This window comes from Haliotis cracherodii, unplaced genomic scaffold (genome assembly GCF_022045235.1).
Source record: "Haliotis cracherodii isolate W230 unplaced genomic scaffold, xgHalCrac1.p SCAF_15, whole genome shotgun sequence".
Classification (NCBI taxonomy): Eukaryota; Metazoa; Mollusca; class Gastropoda; order Lepetellida; family Haliotidae; genus Haliotis; species Haliotis cracherodii.
Window position 1 is genome coordinate 4883832 of NW_027266270.1, and position 25260 is coordinate 4909091.

General features: G+C 39.7%; 1 protein-coding gene across 2 annotated transcripts in view; it reads right to left on the minus strand.

The window, feature by feature from the left end:
* Positions 1-25260, minus strand: part of LOC139462186 (serine/threonine-protein kinase 38-like) — a 92247-nt gene that overhangs the window by 56502 nt on the left and 10485 nt on the right. The window contains exons 1-3 of one of the 2 annotated variants that reach the window (XM_071243740.1): positions 19948-20179; positions 14329-14468; positions 6110-6161 (exon numbers count right to left, since the gene is read on the minus strand). In XM_071243740.1, coding sequence (XP_071099841.1) covers positions 6110-6161; positions 14329-14468; positions 19948-20004 — 249 coding nt within the window. In that variant the 5' untranslated portion in view covers positions 20005-20179. Of the gene's footprint in view, positions 1-6109; positions 6162-14328; positions 14469-19947; positions 20180-25260 lie in introns of those variants that run through there. The other variant, XM_071243741.1, reaches the window with a different exon arrangement.

The following is a 25260-nucleotide window of genomic DNA, read 5'->3' on the forward strand; positions in this document are numbered from 1 at the left end:
TCATCATCCAAGTCAAAGCACAAGGAAGAATATCAGCACAAGAAGAAACAATAGAGTAAACAGTCATCATCCAAGTCAAAGCACAAGGAAGAATATCAGCACAAGAAGAAACAATAGAGTAAACAGTCATCATCCAAGTCAAAGCACAAGGAAGAATATCAGCACAAGAGGAAACAATAGAGTAAACAGTCATCATCCAAGTCAAAGCACAAGGAAGAATATCAGCACAAAAGGAAACAATAGAGTAAACAGTCATCGTCCAAGTCAAAGCACAAGGAAGAATATCAGCACAAAAGGAAACAATAGAGTAAACAGTCATCATCCAAGTCAAAGCACAAGGAAGAATATCAGCACAAGAGGAAACAATAGAGTAAACAGTCATCATCCAAGTCAAAGCACAAGGAAGAATATCAGCACAAGAGGAAACAATAGAGTAAACAGTCATCATCCAAGTCAAAGCACAAGGAAGAATATCAGCACAAGAGCAAACAATAGAGTAAACAGTCATCATCCAAGTCAAAGCACAAGGAAGAATATCAGCACAAAAGGAAACAATAGAGTAAACAGTCATCATCCAAGTCAAAGCACAAGGAAGAATATCAGCACAAGAGCAAACAATAGAGTAAACAGTCATCATCCAAGTCAAAGCACAAGGAAGAATATCAGCACAAGAGGAAACAATAGAGTAAACAGTCATCATCCAAGTCAAAGCACAAGGAAGAATATCAGCACAAAAGGAAACAATACGTAACACGTAACCAACTACTGAGCCCAGCCCACATTAATTACTTTCATACATTGAACAGCAACAAGGAGGAACTTGCCATTTCATGTAATTATATCCTACAAGTCACTAAACATTCCCATACATGCTGGTACCTCCGAATAGAGGTATTCCATACTTGACCGATTTACTGCAACAGAAGTTCAGTTTGTATCCTTCTGTTTTGTACTCATCTGTCGAGTGGGTGGGGAAACTCCATACACTCTTGACTCAGCGGACTTCAAACATTGACTCACCGGACGGTTTACGTTTGTTTGGGTCTCTGCTTCTTGTTCACAGATGACCTGGATTTTCTTTGTCCCATTTTGTGACTTTGAACATTTTCTTGAGAGGAGGCACGACAAGCATACATAAGACAACTTGATGATCATATGAATTTGTCCACACATATTTCAGTGTTTAATTGTACAAAAAGAATATTTATGAAAGCAATATTCAAAGGTGAAAAGACCCTGTGTAGTATTAAATTAATTAAATTAAGCTTACGGTTAAATTCATGTTTTGAATTTTTTTCTTCTTATTTTGTCAGGCTTAAACACAGCAAAACACCATCTATCAAACATTTAGTTGTAATTAACTTTACGAGAGTCTGTTTCGCTATTTTTGTTCAACGTATCAATCACATTTTTGTTAAAGATACGACAAGTTAGATAAGATCATATTTATAGCAGAAAACATTCCATTACGGGACAGATGCATTATTTAAATGGCAAAACATTACGATTCACACACATGCAGTCTTAAATGAACATTAAATAAAAGAAACATGTGATAGATAATTCCTCTGGACAATGACAGTGAATGAGTATGGGCTTAGAATGCTTACTCTATTAGCTAGCCACTGTTAGCAAATGTCCAGCCACATCACAGCAGCGGTCACTAAGAATGGCTTCACACATTGTACCCATACAATGAGTGAGTGAGTGAGTGAGTGAGTGAGTGAGTGAGTGAGTGAGTGAGTGAGTGAGTGAGTGAGTGAGTGAGTGAGTGAGTGAGTGAGTGAGTGAGTGAGTGAGCGAGCGAGCGAGCAACTAGCGAGCGGTTTAACCTGCTTTTAGCAATATTCCAGCAATATCAGAGCAGGGGACACCAGAAATAGACTTCACACATAGTGCCCATGTGGGGAATCGAACCCGGGTCTTCAGTCTGCCCATCTGGGGAATTGAACCCGGGTCTCCAGCGTGACGAGCAAACGCTTTAACCACTAGGCTACCCCACCACCCCCTTGACATGGCAACTCGACTCGACTCGACTCGACCGTCCCTACTGATGCCGTACACAGTGTACAAACACACCATCATTGCCAAAAGATGTCATAACAGGAAGTCAAGAAGAAAGGTGACCTCTAGCAAAGGTCATGGCACTAAAATACAGCTGTGGGAGGGTTATAATTTCCAGTCAGCAAACATTGTATAATGTCATTTCACGATATGAACTGACTGACTGCTACATAGCTAGCTATAAATAAGCACACACTTTCCTGGTTTGTTTAAACAAGTATTGACAAAGAACACTTTCACCTGAAAAACACATTTCAAAAGCAATCAGTCACTTTGAAAAATCTTGCAACAAATTTTACCTGTGTTTTGGAGTGAGTGAGTGAATATGGTTTTACTGTGCTTAAAGAATCACGGCAAGGGACACCAGAAATATACCTCAAACGTTTTACGCATTTGGGGAATCGAACCTGGGTTGGTGGCGTGACAAGCAAATGCTTAACCACTCCCCCGTGTTTTGGACCTAAGAGACTGAGAAAGGTGGTTGATAAGCATGATGAATGATCCAGTATGTTTCGGTGCCATGATACACAGTCAGTCAGCCACACACTGTACCCACCCGATCCTCAGTACCAACTAGGGATGGGTATTGGAGGTTTAAAGTGTATTACAATATATTGCAATGCACAAGGCTGTATTGGGATACATATCAAGATATATTGTATAATTCTAAATTTTTAATTCAGAAGCAATTAATTCAGAGTATTAAGGTATGACTTGAAGTTCATAAATTTAACAAAACAAGACGTCCCGGATGCTCGCTTATACCGATACCGATATACTGGTAATACCTCACACACTATTCTCTCTCGACATCTGAGTGGACAACTAATATTTTCAGGTAGTTTACTTTTTCATATGATGTAGGTAACAAACACTAGCAACCAAACGCATCATACATCCCCACACCGTTCCTGAAATCACCTCATCACTTATTCCTATCCGACTTTGAACAAAATTACTGAAAGTGAAAACAGGCATATATATATATATTACACACTTGCACAGAAAATAACAAATTGATTAAAAGCGTACATTTTCCTTTATCTACCAAGCACCTGCTGCTGCTGATTTGAAAAATATCATAAAATTGATTTCATGAGAAAGCCAAGATAACACAATACTCATCCCTATGTATACAGTCACAGTATTCACCTCACCACCACAACACAATACATTCAGACTGTTTAGCTTAGCTACTGTCCACAACAGTGAGCTACAAGTTTGAACGTTGTGACAGCAAAGAGCTCTGGCATCATGAAACAGTCCTCTGCTACTTGGTTACGCACACAAACACACTCATCTCGTACAAACCGTACATGGTTTTCAATTTGTATGGCAACCAGTTACAAACAAACAGGGTAACATATTCATTATACCAAAGGAAACTTCACATTATTATTTAGATAAATTTCAATAGAGTTTCAAAGATAAATGTATAAAATAATTTGACAAACTTTGAGAATGGAGTGGATTTTCTAACCCCGACCAAAGAAAGGTGAAGCAACGCGAACATGGTGGGAAAGATCTACATTATCTCCACTTATCTACTGTTGACATTTTTTCTAACATATCCTCGTAAACAATTCCACTTAACTTGTTTCTGGTTTGATAGGAGCACACTGACAGCTTTCTTAAGATGTCTAACAGAGGTAGATACTGCTCTGGTAAATTGTAGCTCTTTTCACTTATGTACCAGAGAGGATCCCATACCTTATTTTCTAAGCTGGAAGGGACAGCAAGGCTAAGCTTCATTTTCTGTGCCTCAGTAGGGATCTGATCCCCAACATTGGTACTGAATGGGCCATTCTGTGCCCCTATAGGGATCAGATCCCCTAAATTGGGCTCTAACTGTCCCAGTTTGTTCCTCTGAATGGATCTGATACCTTAAGTTAGGCCTGACTGGGCCATTTTGTCCTTCTACAGGGATCTGATCCCTTAAATTGGGCCCTAACTAGACCATTTTATGCCTCTGAAAGGATCTGATCCCCTAAATTGTACCCTAACTAGGCTATTTTGTTCCTCTGAAAGGATCTGATCCCCTTAATAAGGCTTGACAGGGCCATTTTGTTTCTCTGTAGGGATCCCATCCCCTAAATTTGGCCCTAACTGTGCAAATTTGTGCCTCTGAATGGACCCTATACCCTTAATTAGGCCTGACTGGGCTAACCACTTTGAATCTCAACTGCCCCCACAATAGATGCATGAAACTATCCCTTTGTTCACAGGACCTATAATGAAGCCACATGACCCCGCTGAATGGGCGCAGCAAGTAAAACACATTCACCATAACTCAACAAGACTATGTACAGAATGTTCAATGATGTATAGCTGTCTGTCTGCCTGTCCTACTGACTTAAGCCAAGTAATGACTTCATTTACCAGCAGAACTGAAAAGGATGACTTACAACTAATGTTGGCGTGCCATACAAAGACTTGTTTGCTGTTTGATCTGATAAGATATGATCAATGAATCGTGACGAGAGATTTGTCTGACGAGAGTAAGGATTTCTATGGCTAAAAACATCTCATGGGCTTATGTTTAGCAGATACTTGTTTACGCCCACAGCTTGACATTAACAAGTAAAGAAAAGATCATGTGGTCAATGGACCTATGTTTCTCACACACCCTTGTCTTGTAATCCTGTTCAACACTGCATTCATTCTTTTTGTTTACAAGGTATAATTTTCTACAAAAAGTTATAAAATTAGACCACATTCCACAAAGTGATCTTTGCGCTACGACTATTTTAAGTCTAGAGTATGGGTATTCGATTGTTCCAGCAAAGATCACTTTCGAGTATCAGGGGCCTGTTGTTTGACAAATGTTGATAGACCTAACCAATGACACAGCCAAGGATCGAACTACTGTCCTTCCGCTCTCCAGGCATACCCTATCCACTAGACCAGAGTAGTGATCGGGTGGCACGGGTGGCCCAGTCGTCTAAGGTGCTGCGATTTGCTGTGCAGACTTGCGTCCCTTGGGCACGCCAGAAACCTATGATTGTGAGTTCGAAACCCGGTTCACCCCGATTATGTTTCTAGGTTTGTCAGCACCATACCCTTGCTCGGTGGTTTCACCGAAGTGGTAAATGTCGGAGACCTGCATCACTTCGGGCTTTCCTCCCACATCAACTGACAGACTGATATGACTGGAAAACTGTTAAAAGCAGCGTTAAGCCCAACTCACTCAACCCCAGTAGTGATCGGCTTACAACAAGAACAGAGTACTGGGAACCTAATTCACCCTGCAATCATCGGGTGATTATCATTTATTTCCAAACATTCCAAAATCAAGACCTTACACAAAGGTGAGGCAAAAAATCATCAGCTTCATATCAGATGCCTGACAATGAATTACTGAATTAAATATACCTTCAGTCTAAACAGCCATAAGAGATTAATGAGAACCAGCTCTACCATTACAACTCATAACAGATTGGATGATGTCACTGCATTGACGTCAGTCTCACATTGATTTACTAATCATAAGGTTTGAGACAGCTTAAACCTGGGAATGTCAAAAAGTGAATGCTTGTGAACTTTTGCTGAAATCAAATGGAATTTTCTAAACATTTCATTGTGTTTTTTGTTTGTTGATCAATGCTACACTCAGAGATACTCCACTTGCATGGCAGCCTGTTGGCAATAAAATCTTGACCAGACAAACTATTGATTGATACTATGAACAACTTTCCGGGATGTCAGGCAACAATGACCCAAATCTACCAAGTCCCTGAGCCTGATCCCCTGATCCATAAGTTTTTGTTGGTTGTTTAACGCCGCACTCACTCCACCTATATGACGGCAGTCTGTAAATAAACAAGTCTGGACCCAACAATCCAGTGATTGACATCAAGAGCATTGATCCACGCATTTGGGATACGAAGACACGAATCAACCAAGTCAGCGCGTCTGACCACCCGATCCTGTTAATCGCCTCTTACGACATAGTCGCCTCCTATGGTAAGCATGGGTTGCTGAAGACCTATTATATCCATTAGTCGCCCCATATGACAAGCATGGGTTGTTGGGGAAAAGGACTCACCTGTTCGTCTGAAAGTCCTTCCTCTTCCATTGATTGTTCCAAAAGCCGGTACCTGAAGGCAAAAAGTCATTGGTTGAGTCAAGGTGAATTTAGTCTTGGTCATGGTGAATGTTTTGGTTTGGTTGGTTTGTTGTTTTACGCCGCACTCAGCAATATTCCAGCTATATGACGGCGGTCTGTAAACAATCAAATCTGGACCAGACAATCCAGTGATTGACAACATGAACATCTATCCACGCAATTGGGATCGATGACATGTATCAACCAAGTCAGCGAGTCTGACCACCCGATCCCGTAAGTCGACTTTTACGACAAGCATAGTCGCCTTTTACGGCAAGTATGGGTTGCTGAAGACCTATTCTACCCCGGAATTTTCACGGGTCCATGGTGAATGTAGTCTCTGTCAAGGTGAACATAATCGAGGTCAAGGTGAATGTAGTCTGGGTCAAGGTGAATGTAGTCAAGGTCAAGGTGAACTTAGTCTGTATCAAGGTGAACATGTAATAGCACAAACTGACAATCTCATTAAAATCAGATCTAAGTTCTCGCTTCCACTAAATAAAGATCTAAGGACATCCCATTACGGGTCACGTCAGAACGTCCTTTTGCGAACTTTGACCGACCACTGAAATTAATAACAAGAAGTCAATATCAGACAATGAGAAAGCAGGTTTCTCGAGCTTTACAGCACTCGTTTCCACCTGACGACTTCCCGTTCAGACTACGCTTGAAATATATGTTGACACAGTTCTCGATTAAAATTATCAAAACTGAACCAACGAACATTCCGCAATGTCTAATATATTGTTGCGATTGTATGGCAGCGCTTCCCATGGACTGTGCAACGCCGCCTCCATTCAAATGTTTATCCCACGGAGGCTGGATATAGACGATAATATTTACGGAATCAGTCGTACAGGCCTTAACTGTCGTTCGGAATACCCCATGTTAACGTTTTCGAGGTTGCATTCCAACTGTCACTTGCATGATCTGGTAAGCGACGCTCTAATTGGTCGGATGAAAGGTCGTTCTGACGTGACCCATAATGGGATGTCCACAGATTTTTGTTAAGCGATAGCAAGAACTAAGATCTGATTTTAATGAGATTGCACAAACTGAGAGATCATAATTATACAGCAAAACATTTGATTGTTGTTACAGTGTTTGAATTAAGCTGTTAGCATGATAGTCAATGAGTCCACATCATATAAAAACACTAAATATTCAGGAGTCTCTAGACTGAAATACTATGAAAGCAAACCTCAAGGAACACTGCCCCAACCGCGAACACTGCCAAGATATACCCAAATTTGTGCAACTTAATTTGGTTACAGCCAAAATATTTTGATTCACTGCATTTAAACTTTTGATATTCAATGACCATTCAATTAATTCCAAGGACACACACACAGCGTTAGAAATTGGCACTAGTCCTGTAGTCCTTGCCAAACTGCCCAATAGTTAAGGTATCATAAGGGCTAGTACAAATTTGCCCTTTTTAAGGGTTTTAGTATATGTTATCATTATAGTGAGTGAGTATGGGTTAACGCTGCTTTTAGCAATGTTCCAGCAATATCACGGCGGGGGGACACCAAAAATGGGCTTCACACATTGTACCCATGTCGGGAATCGAACCCAGGTCTTCTGCGTGACGAGCGAACGCTTTAACCACTAGGCTACCTGACCGCCCCTGTTATCATTATAAGGACTAGTGGACTAAAAATGTTAGTTTGGAGACCAGTTTTCTCTTCATTTTTTTTAAAACCGCATTTATGAGTAACATGGTCTTGCTTTCATACAGTGAATGAAAGAAGTTGACCAAAGACACTAAAATGTGAATGAGAATTTAATTTCAACCTAGCCAGTGTTGAAAGTACATTACATGAACTTGGAAACAACGAAAATGTTATAGTTTTGTGTATGTCTACAACACTGCAGTCACACAGTTAAGGTAAGATAACTCTAACTGAAGACTAAAATATTATATGTGAAAAATTAGGAATGGCTGAATTCTTAACCGGGAATGAAAGCATTGACTCGCGAGGTTGAAAATGACCTGCATGGCAATAATTCTGTTGTTACTGAATCTGAACTGAGGGAGTGTTGTTATTCCATTTCTAACATTACTTCCACAACGTATTCGGAAGAGGATAAACCAAAACAAATCTACACATCACGTTTCATTCGTCTAAATGGGTCATCCTGGTCCTAGTTTGGACAATGGTTTCTTTCAGCAAGTAATCCTTGCCAAGCAGCAACTTGGTTCACATTAGAAGATCTTTTGATTAAGAACGTCAATATTGAACCAGAAGGTGTATTAGAACGTCAATAACCCTCACACAGATTAATATGGAACGTGAGGAGCTGCAACTGTCAAAAATGATCTTGTTCTGCAAACATTTCTGACAACATTGACACTATTTGTTGAGCCAAGCTTTAGTGCAGATGGGTGTTCAGCCATGTATCACATCTCAATAAATACAAGACATGGACAATTACAAGAGAACAGTTTACAGTTGTGTCAGTATTTGGGACACAGTCGTCACCCTATGACAGGTGAATCATTGTTTTTAGTCCAGGAAACTCTTCGACCCCCTCCCAAGATATGAAATTCATGTTTACACAGACTTAGAATTGAAACCCAGTGGCAATTTACTTAGTTTAATTCAATTTTAGACATTCTTGCCTTTTGTGACTTGTTGGATAACCTGTGTGAAAGTCAACGGACGCGTTTAATGATCCTCAATAAATGCTGACTGAATGATGAATGCTATAAGTCAGGTTATAGTGACATTTGATTTGTGCATGAAAAGCTTTGAAGTGAAATTCAAATTTGAATATATGAGTGAGTGACTTGGTTTTTTTTACACAGAATTTACGACCCCCTGGTCCCATGTACGAATAAATGAATACATGAATTGGCTGTAATAATAGGTCAAAGGATTCAAGAGTGTTTGTTTGTTTGCTTGCTGTTTAACGCCTCACTCAGCAATATTCCAGCTACATGTAAATAATCAGGTCTGGAGCATCTAGACAATCCAGTCATTGACATCATGAGCATCGATCCACGCAATAGGGATACAATGACATGGATCAACCAAGTCAGCGAGTCTGACCATCCGATCCCATTAGTTGCCTCTTACAACAAGGATAGTCGCCTTTTAGTTTTACTGCAAGCATTGGCTGCTGAAGACCTATTCTAGCCCGGATCTTCTGAGTGAATGGAAATATTAATAATCAGGACACATATTCTGTGTTCCTTACTCCACATTCAACTTCAGGCAAATTAACTGCTTTCATGCCACTGATACCAAAATGATGTTAAGCCCACAATGAGCTATATGAAGAGGCTTTGCAAAATAGAAAAGTTCTCAATTTTACAATTCAGTTGTCTGTACTGCTCTGGAATAACCATAAAGATCCTAGATGTAAATAGTTCTACTCTAGTCTATGATGAAATGTTGCATACAGTTCTACTCTATTCTATGATTGCTATATACAGTTCTACTCTAGTCTATGATTAAATGCTATATACAGTTCTACTCTAGTCTATGATTAAATGTTGCATACAGCTCTACTCTAGTCTATGATTAAATGTTGCATACAGTTCTACTCTATTCTATGATTAAATGTTGCATACAGCTCTACTCTATTCTATGATTAAATGTTGCATACAGTTCTACTCTATTCTATGATTAAATGCTATATACAGTTCTACTCTATTTTTTGATTCAATGCTATATACAGTTCTACTCTATTCTATGACTAAATGCTACGTACAGTTCTACTCTAATCTATGATTAAATGCTATATACAGTTCTACTCTATTCTATGACTAAATGCTACGTACAGTTCTACTCTATTCTATGACTAAATGCTACGTACAGTTCTACTCTATTCTATGATTAAATGCTATATACAGTTCTACTCTATTTTTTTTATTCAATGCTACGTACAGTTCTACTCTATTCTATGACTAAATGCTATATACAGTTCTACTCTATTCTATGATTAAATGCTATATACAGTTCTACTCTATTCTATGATTAAATGCTATACACAGTTCTACTCTATTCTATGATTGAATGCTAAATACAGACTCCACTGATGGGACCACGAAACAACATTTATCTTTTCAGGACAAATATACAGTACAATTGTTGCTCAGTAATTCCTAAAGCCAGTGAGACTGAAGATCAGTGGTATTGCCTACAACAGGATCCTTCCCACTTCCTAGGTTGGTAAGCACCAGCAATCTGGCCGGACACAACATCAGCTGTTGCTCTCCTGGTTCACCAGAGATAACCACATATATCACACAGTACATTAGCCTCTAGCCTTGCTCCAAGGCTGTTCTAAAAGAAAAGACCATGGATGTGAAGTAATTCTATCCTCCCAGTAGGCAAGTCTAGATATGTGGACAGTATCCTTGCTCTAAGGCTGTACTGAAAGAAAAGTCCATGGACATGTAGTAATTCTCTCTTCCTAACAGACAAGTCTAGATATGTGGACAGACTCCAGTCTCTTATAGGGACAACTTGTTCTTATTATTTACATAATCTAGAACTTATGTTTTAAACAAATAATTATTCCCTTAGAGACTTGTGCAAGTCTAATTAGCCTCGTCTACAAGGAACTACACACAGACACTACTGCAGGAAGTCGCCTTATGTTACCACACTGGGAGATAACGACAGAATTTTGGATACTTTGTAACTTGTTGGCCTGAAAACTTGTTTATTGTTTGTTTAATCACTGTTTGAGATGATGTTTTCAGGACCCACTTGCACAAAGCGATCTTAGCGCTAAGACTATCATGAGCCTATGTTAAAGAATGGGAGTTATGATCATCTTAGCTCTAAGATCGCTTTGTGCAAGTGGGCCCTGGTGTCCAAAGAAAAATATAACAAACAAATATTGTGAAGTTTGTTTCCAATCAATTCTAATACATAATTCTGATTGAAAAAAACATTGTTCCATCATAGCACATGGTGTGGTGTTTTAATAAACAAAAATGCTCTGTGGCATAACAGTCATAATCAGTATGAAATGACTAACACAAACTAGTTTTCATATATAGTTTCCTGACTTTCTATATCCTATTTCTACTTTCATTATTAGTCTAAGTAAAGGTTATAGATTCTCTAACAAGGGGCAGGCTGAGTCAGGCGAGTGGGTGAATTGACAATAATATTTCTGGTAATGGCCATAATATCATATATCAGCCACAATTTTGTCAACAGGGTTCGAAATTAACATACCATATTCACGCAATAAGTGTCCTGGGCGTTAAGAAAATTGACAAAGGGGGCGACTATTGAAATCATACACAAATTTAATTTGTTTTTAGAGATCAAGCAGTAGTGTTTGTTATTGTACACCATTAGCAGTCATATAGCTGGAATATTGCTGGTTGCGATGTAATACAGCACACAAATGAATGTAATCAGCCAGGTTGAATGTTGTAAGCCCTTGAGCAGCTTATCCCTGATCTGGCCTATCCCCACTAACCATCCCATCACCCCTGTGTCACAGTAAGGGATAATCCTCGTTATACATCATCCCAGTCAATACAGACAAATATGATCACTATCAATCATTGGATATTACTCATATTCAGTGAACATGTCGATTAACGTGTCTGTATAAACAGCTGATTCCACTGCTGAACAGCTGGTTGGAGCACATCACATCAACCACATTTCAACACAAACCACACAGCCGAAGACACACAGGAATGCATGTTTCAAGTATTGTTATTCGTCTACATAAACTTGTGATGTGTCACGTGACTTTCACTGACTCGTATACATGCAGTTTATTGCCTCGTAGCTGGGAATACAGGATTAATTCTCCCGCTCAGAAATCCACAAACATCCTGCTTTCTTCATGGTGGGGTATGAAGGATATATAGTGTTTTATCAAGGTCAAGTGAACCAATCAAACTTCAACATTCTGACATGGATAATAAAGGTCAGAGATTGAGGGAGTCCTGGTTTCAAAGATCATAGGAGGAAACCTCAAGGACACTTATTTTCAAACAAGTTAGGGCTACCAGGAAGGTTACCAAGGGGCAGATAGGTAAAATTATTCAATGAGTGAGTTTATACACCTGATGTCGCCCAATCATTATTGCATGTTATTGACGTAGAACCACTCCACTGCTAGCATATGTAATTGGGTGTGTCAGTTGAGCATACAATGGTTTTATTGAAGGTGTCGGTGGTTGCAGCAACAAAGAACTACTCAATAAATGCAGACAAAGAACTTTGCTGCCTCTTCTCTGGTCAATACATTTATATTGTGGCGTGGCTGGCTTAGTTGTGTTTTATACTGGTCCTCTCCTATTGCATATTGATTTGGCCTGCAATATGTATGCTATTCATGATATGTACACACTGATCTCTATCGAAATCTCCTGCAGAAGAGTACCCAATAATTCAAACATGCCACACGACACACTGACTGTATATTGCAAAGCCATACATTACAATGAATTTTCTTGTGAAAAAGCAAAACAGGTTTTCACAACAAAAATAGACTAGATTACCTTGTGTTGAGATATGTGTGTGCATACATGTATGTATGTTCCCGTGTACTGGTATAGGCTGACTTCAAGGTTTATGGCATTGAAAAAGACTGCCCCATAGAATAATACTCTCCAAGATTTACACAAAATGTAAAATGACACCTTGTTAAACACATAAAGCATATAACATCCTTTTGATTCTGGTTATACAAAATCGTTTTTCAAAATAAAGAGGAAAATTAAGCAGGAAAGTCATGGGGTTGGTCTTGTTATCACACTATTAGAAGTTGAATGTTAGAGTGAAGGGTCAAATATCTATTGGATTTAACATACTAGCAAGTGAGTATTGTTTTTACGCCGTTTTTTGCAATATTCCCACAATATCACGGCTGGGGACTCAGGAAATGGGCTTCACAAATTGTACCCATGTTAGGATTCAAACCTGGGTCTTTGGATGACAAGCAAACACTTTAACCCCTAGGCTATCCTACCACTCCATTAAGCATACTACACAAGCTTAGTTTAGTTTAGTTTAGTTTAAGCTAAATGAAAGATGCAATATCTACTGAAAGGACTACATTTGGCTGATAGAACTGTTTTAACTGTGACAAAGAACCTTTGACTTCCAATGTTATTAATAAACATTACAAGGTATGCAATCTTCTGAATGTCAAGGTGACCACAGAAGAGAATTGATCACTGGCTCAGTGTTTTTCCACGATACATCTACGTCAACCCCAGTGTGTACATGGGCCCCAACAAGTAGCCACAAGCTCTTATCACTGGAAAAATTCTCTCTTCCTTCAACATTGTAATCCACAGGGTAACATCAACGATAAACTTTGTGCTCTTGCATTCCAATATTTCATTCTGCTCAAAATAAACAGAAAATGTGAGTTATTTTCATCATTTTCCATCATGCATCATACACTAGCACAACGCGTTGATGAAAGGGGCGGCTGTCCGTATTTACACAGATAGCAAGTTGGCTTAGGCTGCAGCTTCAGAAGTCTATTGCCTCAACAATGGGGGAAAATTATGTGTTATAGATAATGATAATCATGATTGGATATTGACATCTATACAACTGTAAATCATTGGAGCAGACGAAAACTACCATGAAGTAAAACTCAATCGGTTATCAGACCTCTATTGAACACAAAATCGGTTTTCATTGACGTAAGTCTTGAGAGCTGCCATGATAACGCTTGTTGCTGTCAAGCCGCAAAACAACCCCTGAGGCAATGATATTCAATCACTTTCCTTCTTAAATTTCCTTAAAATAGGCTTAAAATAGGCCTTTTCAAAGAAGGTAAATTCAGATATAATCACAGTTTCCTTCAGCACAATTTTTTTCTAAAATTAAACAGGCATTTTAAGTTATTAACAACAAAAGTGTTCAGAGTCGCAAAGTTAGAAGTAAAACAGCTTATTTTATTAAAAATGAAATCCACAGCTCATGAGCTGCACCCAGTACCTTATATCTTAGTTCTGCAGAGTTATAAATGTTTCATTGTCCAGTAGATCCGGTAGTGTCTAAGTGTTTGTTTTTTAGATGGAGTGAGTGAGTATGGTTTTACGCCGCTTTTAGCAATATCACGGTGGGGAACACCAGAAATGGGCTTCACACATTATGGGGAATCAAACCACAGACAATATAACTACTGTAGTGTGGGTGTACTTAGCTCACCTTGTTTCCCGTTCCTCATGCTGAGAAATGAGATTTGAGTAGTAGTTCTCCAAGGTAACCTTGGCTTTTGTCACCTTGTCAATGGTGTGGTTAGAGATAGGCACTTGTTCTCCCACTGTGGCCATCTTGGAGCGACGACTCTGAAATTATAGATCAACGTACAGAATAATTGATGGTAAAATCAATTACGACCATGGTTCAGACATCCTGCAACAGGTTGTTATTGAAAGTAACCAAGCACACATTGTACCCTTGTCGGGAATCCAACCTGGCTCTTCCGCGTGACGAGCAAACGCTTCGGCACAAGACTACCCGACCGCCCCTTGGCATGACAGATTAACTATAGTTATATGAAAGATTCGGTGGTCCTTGCATGACAGATTAAAAACAGCAATATAAAAGAATCGGTTAGTCCTTAACTTCTTTTGAGTAGGATATTTGCAGTAGAAGCATGAAAATATCTTGCATTACATAATATATTCACCAGACTATGGATACAGGAGAATATACACCCTCTTGTCAGCGGTAGAAATTGGCACCAGTCCTGTCGTCTTTGCCAAACTGCCCAAATAGTTACGGTATCATAAGGACTAGTCGAAATTTGTCACTTTTCGGGGTTTTGCTACATGTTATCATTATAAGGACTAGTGGACTAAAACTTTTAGTTTTTACCCCTGCTTGAAAGAGTTACCCCTGCGGAGGCGTATCACAGTACCCTGAGGCTCATGCTACAAAACACTCCTTTGTCTGGTCAAGACTTCAAGTTCAAAACCATATTCGACGTAATAAGCGCCCCGCTCTAATAAGCGCCCACGTGACATTTGCTGATGTATTGGCTGGTGAACAATCCCAATTAGCACCCCTTTCCGATTGATCAATGTACACAAGACTAATTTATTCGTGTATAATACACACTCGTGTGGTATATGCACCCATAATTATATGCAATGAAATTCTGGAAAAATATATCTGTTGTACATAAACATTTCAGGCTGTCTGGATAACCATGAAATTTTATTTTCAACTCCAAAATAATATTGTAATAAGAGCCCCCTATTTCTAATTTTGAGAGCGCCCTGGGCGCTTATTACATTGAATACGGTATTTCCACATTGTCATGACTGAGCTGACTAGAGCATAGGACAGCATTTACTCTTTATTTATTATCATCAATAACAAATTACATAGGTTTTATGTTATTGCGTGGAATTAAGTTAATAATCTGCTTTGATAAACACAGGCCCACAATGCAACACTGATGACAGACTGTTTTTCTATGAAGTATGTGTGACAAGAATGTTAGATGTACAAATCACATAGAGCTCTTCCTACTAGTGGTGTTGTTTGTGGAGTCTCTGGACTACTTCAGAACTAACACATCAACCTACTTACTGACACAGTTAAAAGTGAAAGATACTGAAACACATCTTATACTACTCAATAGAAGTGTAGGACCACCTGATTCTTTCATATTACTAAGTTCATCTGTCATGACGACATGGTTTGAATTATATTCAAAACAAATATATAATCACAAGTGAACTACAGATTATGTATGTGTTTAGTCCCCTGGTTTGATTTATAATTTCTGATTGATTGACATTATGCATTAAACTTTTCCCTTAAAAAATCAAGTTGTCAATTACACATCTCATCAGTCACATTTAAAATGTCAGTTTAGATATGAAAGGCCATGTTCAGCCACCAAACAGCTGATTACATCTTCTCCCAAATCCATGTTTTTCTGTAATCCGTGAAAGGCGTAGTTAGTTTAGACATGAGACTGAGCATCAAAAGTTCAGGGGTCGATTTAACTGCTGGTCCATTGGCTACTTAAAATTACAAAGAGCTTGCTGTAACGTAAAGTAGATGGCCCATCTGGCCAGTCAAAATATAAAAATTTCACTCCTTCTCCGTGTATGTTCAATTTTTTTAATTTGATCATCTCGGAAGAATGACAACCGGTCGTTATGACGTAATGTTGTGTACAACAACATCTTTGTTTGCGCATAAATCACTACAAAATTAGGCATATGGAAGCCAAGACTTAATCTCAGAGTGCAGGAAAAAAACATTTTATGGGGGAAAAGTTCTTAAATATTCAGAGTCCTGCCAGGTGGCTATGTGACCTCAGGTTGGGCCACTTCGCAAGCTTCCACCATTTAGTTGATGGCCAGTCAGTTTGGAGAAGGCCCAGTAACTTTTAAACGGAGCAAGCCCTGATAGCTACATACAAATGTGTTGCTAAATCTACCCCAGTGAAAGTCTGATTTCTACAACCCATGACAACACACTTGGCCATATCATGTGACAGCATGACTGACAGGCATGACCATATCGAGCCCAAGTCATGTGGTGACGTCTACACCACCTATTCAAACGTTCACAATTGATCACAGCAAATCAATGTAAAGTGACATGCTTTGTTAGATCACATTGCACCGTATTGACTACGGTGCTGAAACGCACACCGCCATTACGCCACCAGAGTACGCAGCATGTGCACTGATACGGATAACACAAATTGATCAGTCCGCTCTACTGAATTAGACACTGCATGACTGCCCTGTCCAGTTTATAACTCAACACACTTTGAAAGATGTTCCTGATTATGGAAACTGACATCAGTGACTTGAACCTTAAAGAGGGAGAAGTCAATCTGTTCAAAGAACTTTTTGATTAGAAGGTGATGGATAAATATATGTGACGCATATACCATGAATTCACTGGACACAATCTCTGGCTCTGAACAACAATTCTTAAATGCAAGTTCAGCGGGAGAAACTTACAGTGTTTTAGTCCACTAAGCCTTATAATGATAACAAAAAGCAAAACTCTCAAAAATGGCAAATTTCTACTTGTCCTTATGATACCTTAACTATTGGGCAGTTTGGCAAGGACTACAGGACTAGTGCCAATTTCTAACGCTGGCAATGGTCATGTGATCTTGGATGCAAAAACTTATACTCATACATAGTTGATTTCATATTTTACTTTTTAAATCATCAAGGATTCATCTGGACCTGCTCAGAGGCTTATATTTGGCCCTAAGTCTGCAGCAAATGTCAGAATATAAATTACAAGTCCCAATTCATGTCAATAAGTTGGTTGGTTGGTTGGTTGGTTGGTTTATTGTTTAACGCCACACTTATCAATATTCCAGGTCTGTAAATAATCGAGTCTGAACCAGACAATCCAGTGATTGACATCATGAGCATCAATCCACGCAATTGGGATCGATGACATGCATCAACCAAGTCAACGAGTCTGACCACCCGATCCCGTTAGTTGCCTCTTACGACAAGCATAGTCACCTTTTACGGCAAGCACAGGTTGCTGAAGACCTATTCTTCCCCGGGTCTTCACAGGCCATGTCAATTAGTAATATTTGTGATGGGTTGTCAAGAAAATGAAAATAAGAATAAGAATATTAAGGAAATCATATTTATGAACAAACAAAAATCCCAACTTGCATTTAAGGAACTTTGTTTGGAATCCTAGATAAATCCCTGAAAATTTCCTGACACTGAAACTTATTTCTATCATTGCGAATACGGAAGTTACTATTTTAAGGCGACATTAAGTGATACATTTGCAATAATCCAATCAGACACTTCAGTGAGAAACATGTAGGTAACTTGCCACAGGCAAACACGAAGAAGATGCATGTCAAAATGAAAAATAGAAACGTGTAGATGTGATCGAACTCAGCCACCGCCTCAGGCACTTAGTGTGAACTAGAATCATCAAACCTAGAATAGCATTGTCATTGTTTGACTAGTGCCTTGAGCAGCAGATGTACTACAACTGTGTAGCATCCATCCTTTCTGTCCTAGCAACATGGAAGAGGAGACACATGATCTTGTCCACATAGTTTGCTTGCTTGTTTGACGCCACACTCATAAAAAGCGTATGGACCAGACAATCCAGTGCTTGATATTACGAGCAACAACGCCCCATGCTGTCTGGATAGGGTGGCACACTATCAACAAGTCACAGTGCCTGAAAAACTGATCCATAAGAAGCCTTTTACGACCAGCATAGGCGGCTGTGGACTATTTCTGATCTGGAATCCCAACAGGGACTGGCGATGAATAATTCAATATGTCTGTATACATTGAGACGAGTTAGTGAGTGAGTTGGGTTGGGTTTATCGCCGCTTTTAACAGTATTCCAGTTATACCACGGCATGTCAGCTTAATGTGGGAGGAAAGCCCAAAGTGATGCAGGTCTCAGACAATTATGACTTCGGTGAAACCCACAAGCATGGGTATGGTGCTGACAAACAGAAACATAATCGAGGCAAACAGGGATTTGAACCAACAATTATAGGTTTCTGGCGTGCCACAGGGGCACAACTCTGCACAGTGAATTGCGACCCCTAAGTCGACTGGGCCACCTAGGCCCCCTCATATGGAGATGAATAAGTGTCACCATATATACACCACAGGTCTCTTTAGTTATTCCACAGGTACTCCAACATAACAGTACATATAGAATGGTGAATTATCACAGAGATGCAGCAGAATAAATATATACCGAGCTTTATGGAAAAATAACTGTACAGTGATAGAACAGTCATGAAGTCACAAACAAAGTGCTTTTTAAGTTGCATAATGAAGGTTACTATTAACCATCACCTTATGAATGATGATAACACAAGAGTAAAGTGAAAAGATCCATAACAAAACAACAAATGCGTTGACATTCACACGAGAAATATTAGAAACAGAAGGGCATTAACTAATTTTACGGGAGATAACGCTGGACAAAATACAAAAACAGAATATCTCGTTCTGGTCACATGAAACCTAAAAAACACAGTGTGTAAGACAAGTTCATGAACACATTCAGTGACAAGTGAATCAGACACAAGTGAAGAAACAAGACAATGTAGCGGAATGTTTCTGTGCGACTTTTCAAATCATACTGTCACAAGTGAGTGAGTGAGTGAGTTTCTTAGACATTTTTCACTTTGGTTAAACCCATGAACATGAAGATGGTGCTGACAAACCTAGAATCTAAAATCATATCTCATGTTCTGACACAAACTGTGTTGTGTACCCACTGCACTGGTATTTTAATACAAAAATGATAAGCCAAGTCCGCTTGGAATACAACCAGTAACTCGTGCAATTCCTCCAAAGCATCCACCAGTCTATCAGGGAAATCTTTCTACATTCATCTTCAAACATCCTTCATATACTCAGATGACTTATTCACTGCTCTACAATCGTCATTAGGTGCTTTTTAAAGGTAAACAAAACAGAGGGCTGAACGGTATGATTAAAGTCTTAAGGTCAGAAATATTCCTTCTAAATATCTTAACAACAGTTATACAAAGGATATAAAACATGGAGAAAAACATATCTTCCATTCCACAGTGGCATTACAAATTTCTTACCACATACGATACTTCAAAAACAATTTCAGAGAACAGACACTGCAATTACTCCAGGGTCAAATCTACACTACCAAAAAATGAACATCCGATAGTCCCTGAACTCGCCCATGTCATAGCTGACCTGGTAACCAAACCGCCAACACTCACTGAATAGAGGCAGTGACTGAAGCGAGAAACATGCTATATGATCCACTATGGACCCACACAAGCTTTACCTTCGTTTTCAGAAAATCAAAACAAGAATGCATTTTCCCATGGTTGGTGTATATCATCTTCCTCTGCGGTCATGGTGGTGACCCATTCAGTATCCATCCTCTATCCTCTACGTCTACCTCTAGTCCGCATCACCACATAACTAATTTCACAGTCACAACCGCTGGCCACCTCAAACAAAACACCCTACAATTAATTCTTTTGTCAACTTGTCGCAAAGAATCCACCCATCACGGCAGCTGGAGCTCGCCTGAAGGGCAGTCTCACGTTAACCCAATAAACCAGTCGTTATTCGCTTTCATAGGCTTTCATAGGCCCACTACTTGCACGGAATATTTCACTTGTAACCTATATGTATTGGAAATTCAATACACTAGAGCAGATAACGACAGTATGGCTCAGGTACTACTAATGCCAGGACGGATCTGCGTGAGCTGCTTAACAAGAGCAGCAATGCTGTATCTATAATGTGAATACCTGCGACTTGATGTCACCATCCATCACAGCAAACCACACCAGATACCTGAGGAGAATCCCCTGTGGCTTGTAGCAGGGGGCAGCTGAAAGTCACACAGGGCTCCCTGAGGACCACGGGAGATCACAGGAGATCACAGGAGACCACAGCGGTGGATATATGGTGTAGCACCACCGCCCAAATTACCTGATAAAACACTTGAAGCCCTGCAAGAATGTTGGCCCGTGGAGAGCCAGCCCTGGGACGTCAGAGGGACGCCTATATACCACTGTTTGATACAACAACACACACGCTGTCCTGACAGAAATACATAAACTCTCTGGTCACTCCTACTAATTATTCGATATGCTTTCATTTCATGTTGTTTGTTTTTGTTGTTGTTTGAAACAACTAATATTGATGTCCATTGTCACTATGTTGGTCAGTGGAGTTGAGTCAACAATGGTCAACATTTCCAGGATTCTGTCAACAACCAAATCTCCTGGATAATCTCCTAGTTCCAACAGCCTTGTGTGCATTTGAACTCCACAAAGTCTGGTACATTGTTGCTGTCTGTGAAACAAACATCCACAACAGAGGCTAGGGGTGCACAATAAAACTGGTATACCGCCACAGTGCAATAAGACCGTCAGAAATACACGTATCACAATACAACCCTTGAATACTGATATAACATGTATCGAAATACAACCCTTGCATATTAGTGATAGAAACTAACAGTTTTAGTCCAGTAGTGATTATAATAATAACAAAACAATATAGCAAAACCCTTAGAAAGGACAAATTTTAACTAGCCCTCATAATACCTTAACTATTGGGCAAATGACAAGGACCATAGAACTTGTGCCAATTTATAAAGCTGCATATTGATATTTCACAATAGTCACAGAAGAATTATAAAATAATTATATAAGTGGTATCTACGATCTTGAGGCATTTTGATGGACTGGGTTCCTATCTAAACCATGTAAACAGCACACCATTTACATAACATTCCATATTGATGACGTAATAGGTGGTCTTGTTTATCCATACCACCCATCTTGCAATCTGAAGTCTGGATTATTGAATGAAGAAGTACCATTTGAACAGTACAAATATATATTATTTGGGCCCAAATACATATTGCAATATGTACTGCAATACAGCTATCCGTATTGCAATACGATTTATGGGCCAATATGCCAATCCTAGCTGAGGAACTACTACTGACCTCAACATTAATCAGAAAGAAAGTGATATTCATAGTTTTGTCTATAAGGCTTACAGTACAACATCTGAAGCATTTAAGGCACCAGGTAGCAGTGAATATGACACATGTAATTTCAAGCTCCAAATTATTTGAAAATGACAGTAAGTGATGGAAGACTTAAGAAAAGAAATGAGTCAAATCTAGTTTTTGTACCTGCAATCAAACGATCATTACATTAATACCTTGTTAACCTTTTCACAAAATGCGTAACATCTTCATAAGTTTTTACTTATAACACATTAACCAGTATCCCTCTAGCCTTCTATAACAGATTTTACACTTCATGAATAATAAATTTAACATTTTTACTTTCACTTGGGCTCTTGGGAGTTTAAACTGAGTAGTACTATCGAAAATACAGTCAAACGCGGATATAACAAACATGGATAGAGATAACAAATGGATACAAGCTGGCAGTGTTGTCATCAATACCAACATGTCCTACACCTCTCTACTACGCCCCTCTACTATGTGTGACCTGGCAGTGTTGTCATCAATACCAACATATCCTACACAGCTCTACTACGTGTCACCTGGCAGTGTTGTCATCAATACCAACATATCCTAAACCCCTCAACTACGCCCCTCTACTACGTGTGACCTGGCAGTGTTGTCATCAATACCAACATATCCTACACCGCTCTACTACGCCATTCTACTACGTGTGACGTGGCAGTGTTGTCATCAATACCAACATATCCTACACAGCTCTACTACGTGTGACCTGGCAGTGTTGTCATCAATACCAACATATCCTACACCCCTCTACTACGCCATTCTACTACGTGTGACCTGGCAGTGTTGTCATCAATACCAACATATCCTACACCCCTCTAATACGCCCTTCTACTACATGTGACCTGGCAGTGTTGTCATCAATACCAACATATCCTACACCCCTCTACTACGCCCTTCTACTACATGTGACCTGGCAGTGTTGTCATCAATACCAACATATCCTACACCCCTCTACTACGCCCCTCTATTACGTGTGACCTGGCAGTGTTGTCATCAATACCAAGATATCCTACACCTCTCTACTACGCCATTCTACTACGTGTGACCTGGCAGTGTTGTCATCAATACCAACTTATCCTACACCCCCCTACTATGCCCCTCTACTACATGTGACCTGGCAGTGTTGTCATCAATACCAACATGTCCTACACCGATGTCCTACACAGCTCTACTACGCCCCTCTACTACGTGTGACCTGGCAGTGTTGTCATCAATACCAACATGTCCTACACCCCTCAACTACGCCCCTCTACTACATGTGACCTGGCAGTGTTGTCATCAATACCAACTTATCCTACACCCCCCTACTATGCCCCTCTACTACATGTGACCTGGCAGTGTTGTCATCAATACCAACATGTCCTACACCGATGTCCTACACAGCTCTACTACGCCCCTCTACTACATGTGACCTGGCAGTGTTGTCATCAATACCAACATGTCCTACACCAATGTCCTACACCGCTCTACTACGCCCCTCTACTACATGTGACCTGGCAGTGTTGTCATCAATACCAACATGTCCTACACCCCTCAACTACGCCCCCCTTCTACGTGTGACCTGGCAGTGTTGTCATCAATACCAACATGTCCTACACCCCTCTACTATGCCCCTCTCCTACGTGTCACCTGGCAGTGTCAGTTGTACAATCGGTCCTTCTGTCGGTCTTATTGCAATATGGAAGCATACCAAGATGTCCTATGAATGATTCATCTTACTACCAGGTTTACTTCCTGTTGAAGCCACGACAAAGACCAGGGATCTTTTGTTGCTATGGTGATTAACAAGCCTCACAAACACTGACGCCTTGTTAAGTCAAATTGATTGCATAATCACTGTGACAGGATATCCAAGTGAAATTGATTGCAAACATTTATGCATTGAGAAGATCAAGCAGCAAAGCCATCTCCTATTCTCCATCCAACTGAAATGATTTGACGCGTCAAAATGGCTGCATGCAGCTGTTCAATAAAACATGACCTACAGGAAAATCGGGAATCCAAACACAAAGATTACAACGCAAAGACCTTCCTTGAACTTGTTTTATTGAAACAATCAGGAAACAACAGTTCATCCGTGACACATGCACAACAATTTTGCCAAAAATAGTGAGTGTGTGAAAAGTCTATAAAACCAGGATGGTAATTTATAACAACTAACCTCACAATCAACTTGAATGCCTTGAAACTACCATTTTCCAGCACAAATAAGGAAGGACAATAGGACTAGTGCCAATTTCTTACACTGAAAATTACTGAGCTTAGTGTAAACATACCATCCAGTGGTTGATAGCATGAGCAGTTTTACCTGGTGTTGCCATGAGGCGACACTTATACCCCCAATTCTTATCAAGTTTGGTGGTACTGCCTGTAATACATATCTATACAAAGTGTGTAAAAACCATGTCTGACTGTTGCTAAGTATCAAGATGGACCCACAAATATTCCATTTATCTACTTAAGTTTCTTGACACCAACACTCTCGAGACTTCAACCAATGTCTCATGTAACCGATAAGCAAAAACACATCCATTATAGTAGACTTACACAAGTCTCTAAGGCAATTATTATTAGTTTATAATATCTAGATGATGTAAATAAAAAGAACAAGTTGTCCCTGTGACACACTGGAGTCCTTACCGTCCACACAGAGTACACTACGGTTATAACGAACGCAAAAGGACCACTAATTTTAGTTTGTAATAACTGTAGTTCGTTATAGGTCTTCTGCAACCCATGCTTGCCATAAAAGGTGACTATGCTTGTCGTAAGGGGAGACTAACGGGATCAGGTGGTCAAACTCACTGACTTGATTGATGCATGGATCGATTCTCATGATGTCAATCACTGGATTGTCTGGTCCAGACTCGATTATTTACAGACCACCATCATATAGCTGGAATATTGCAGAGTGCGGCTTTAAACAACGAACAAACAAATCGTTATAAGGATACATAAGCATATATATATACAGCAAATGGCCGGGACTAAAAAAAAGTTTGTTATATCGGTCAATTCGTTATAATTGTGTTCGTCATAAATGTAATTTTATGTATCTAGACTTGTCTATTAGGAGGATAGAATTACTACATATCCATGGACTTTTCTTTCAGTAGAGCCTTGGAGCAAGGCTACCATCATAGCTGCAAACAATGTTCTTGTTTGTTTGTTTGTTGTTGTTGTTGTTGTTGTTTAACGCTGCACTCAGCAATATTCCAGCTATATGACGGCGGTCTGTAAATAATCGAGGCTGGACCAGACAATCCCGTGATTGATATCATGAGCATCTATCCACGCATTTTGGATATGATGACATGCATCAACCAAGTCAGCAAGACTGACCACCATTCACTCGCCTCTTACGACAAGCATAGTCAACTTTTACGGCAAGCATGAGTTGCTGAAGTTCTATTCTACCCCGGATCTTCACGGGTCGAAAACAATATTCACCAAAGGATTCAACAGCATGATGAAACAAAGAAGTAGCATACCTGCACCAGTTCTAGTGGGGTAGTCCTGCATGTGTGAAAACACCAGGTAGAGTGGTGCCAGTGCCGTAGCTCAACATGA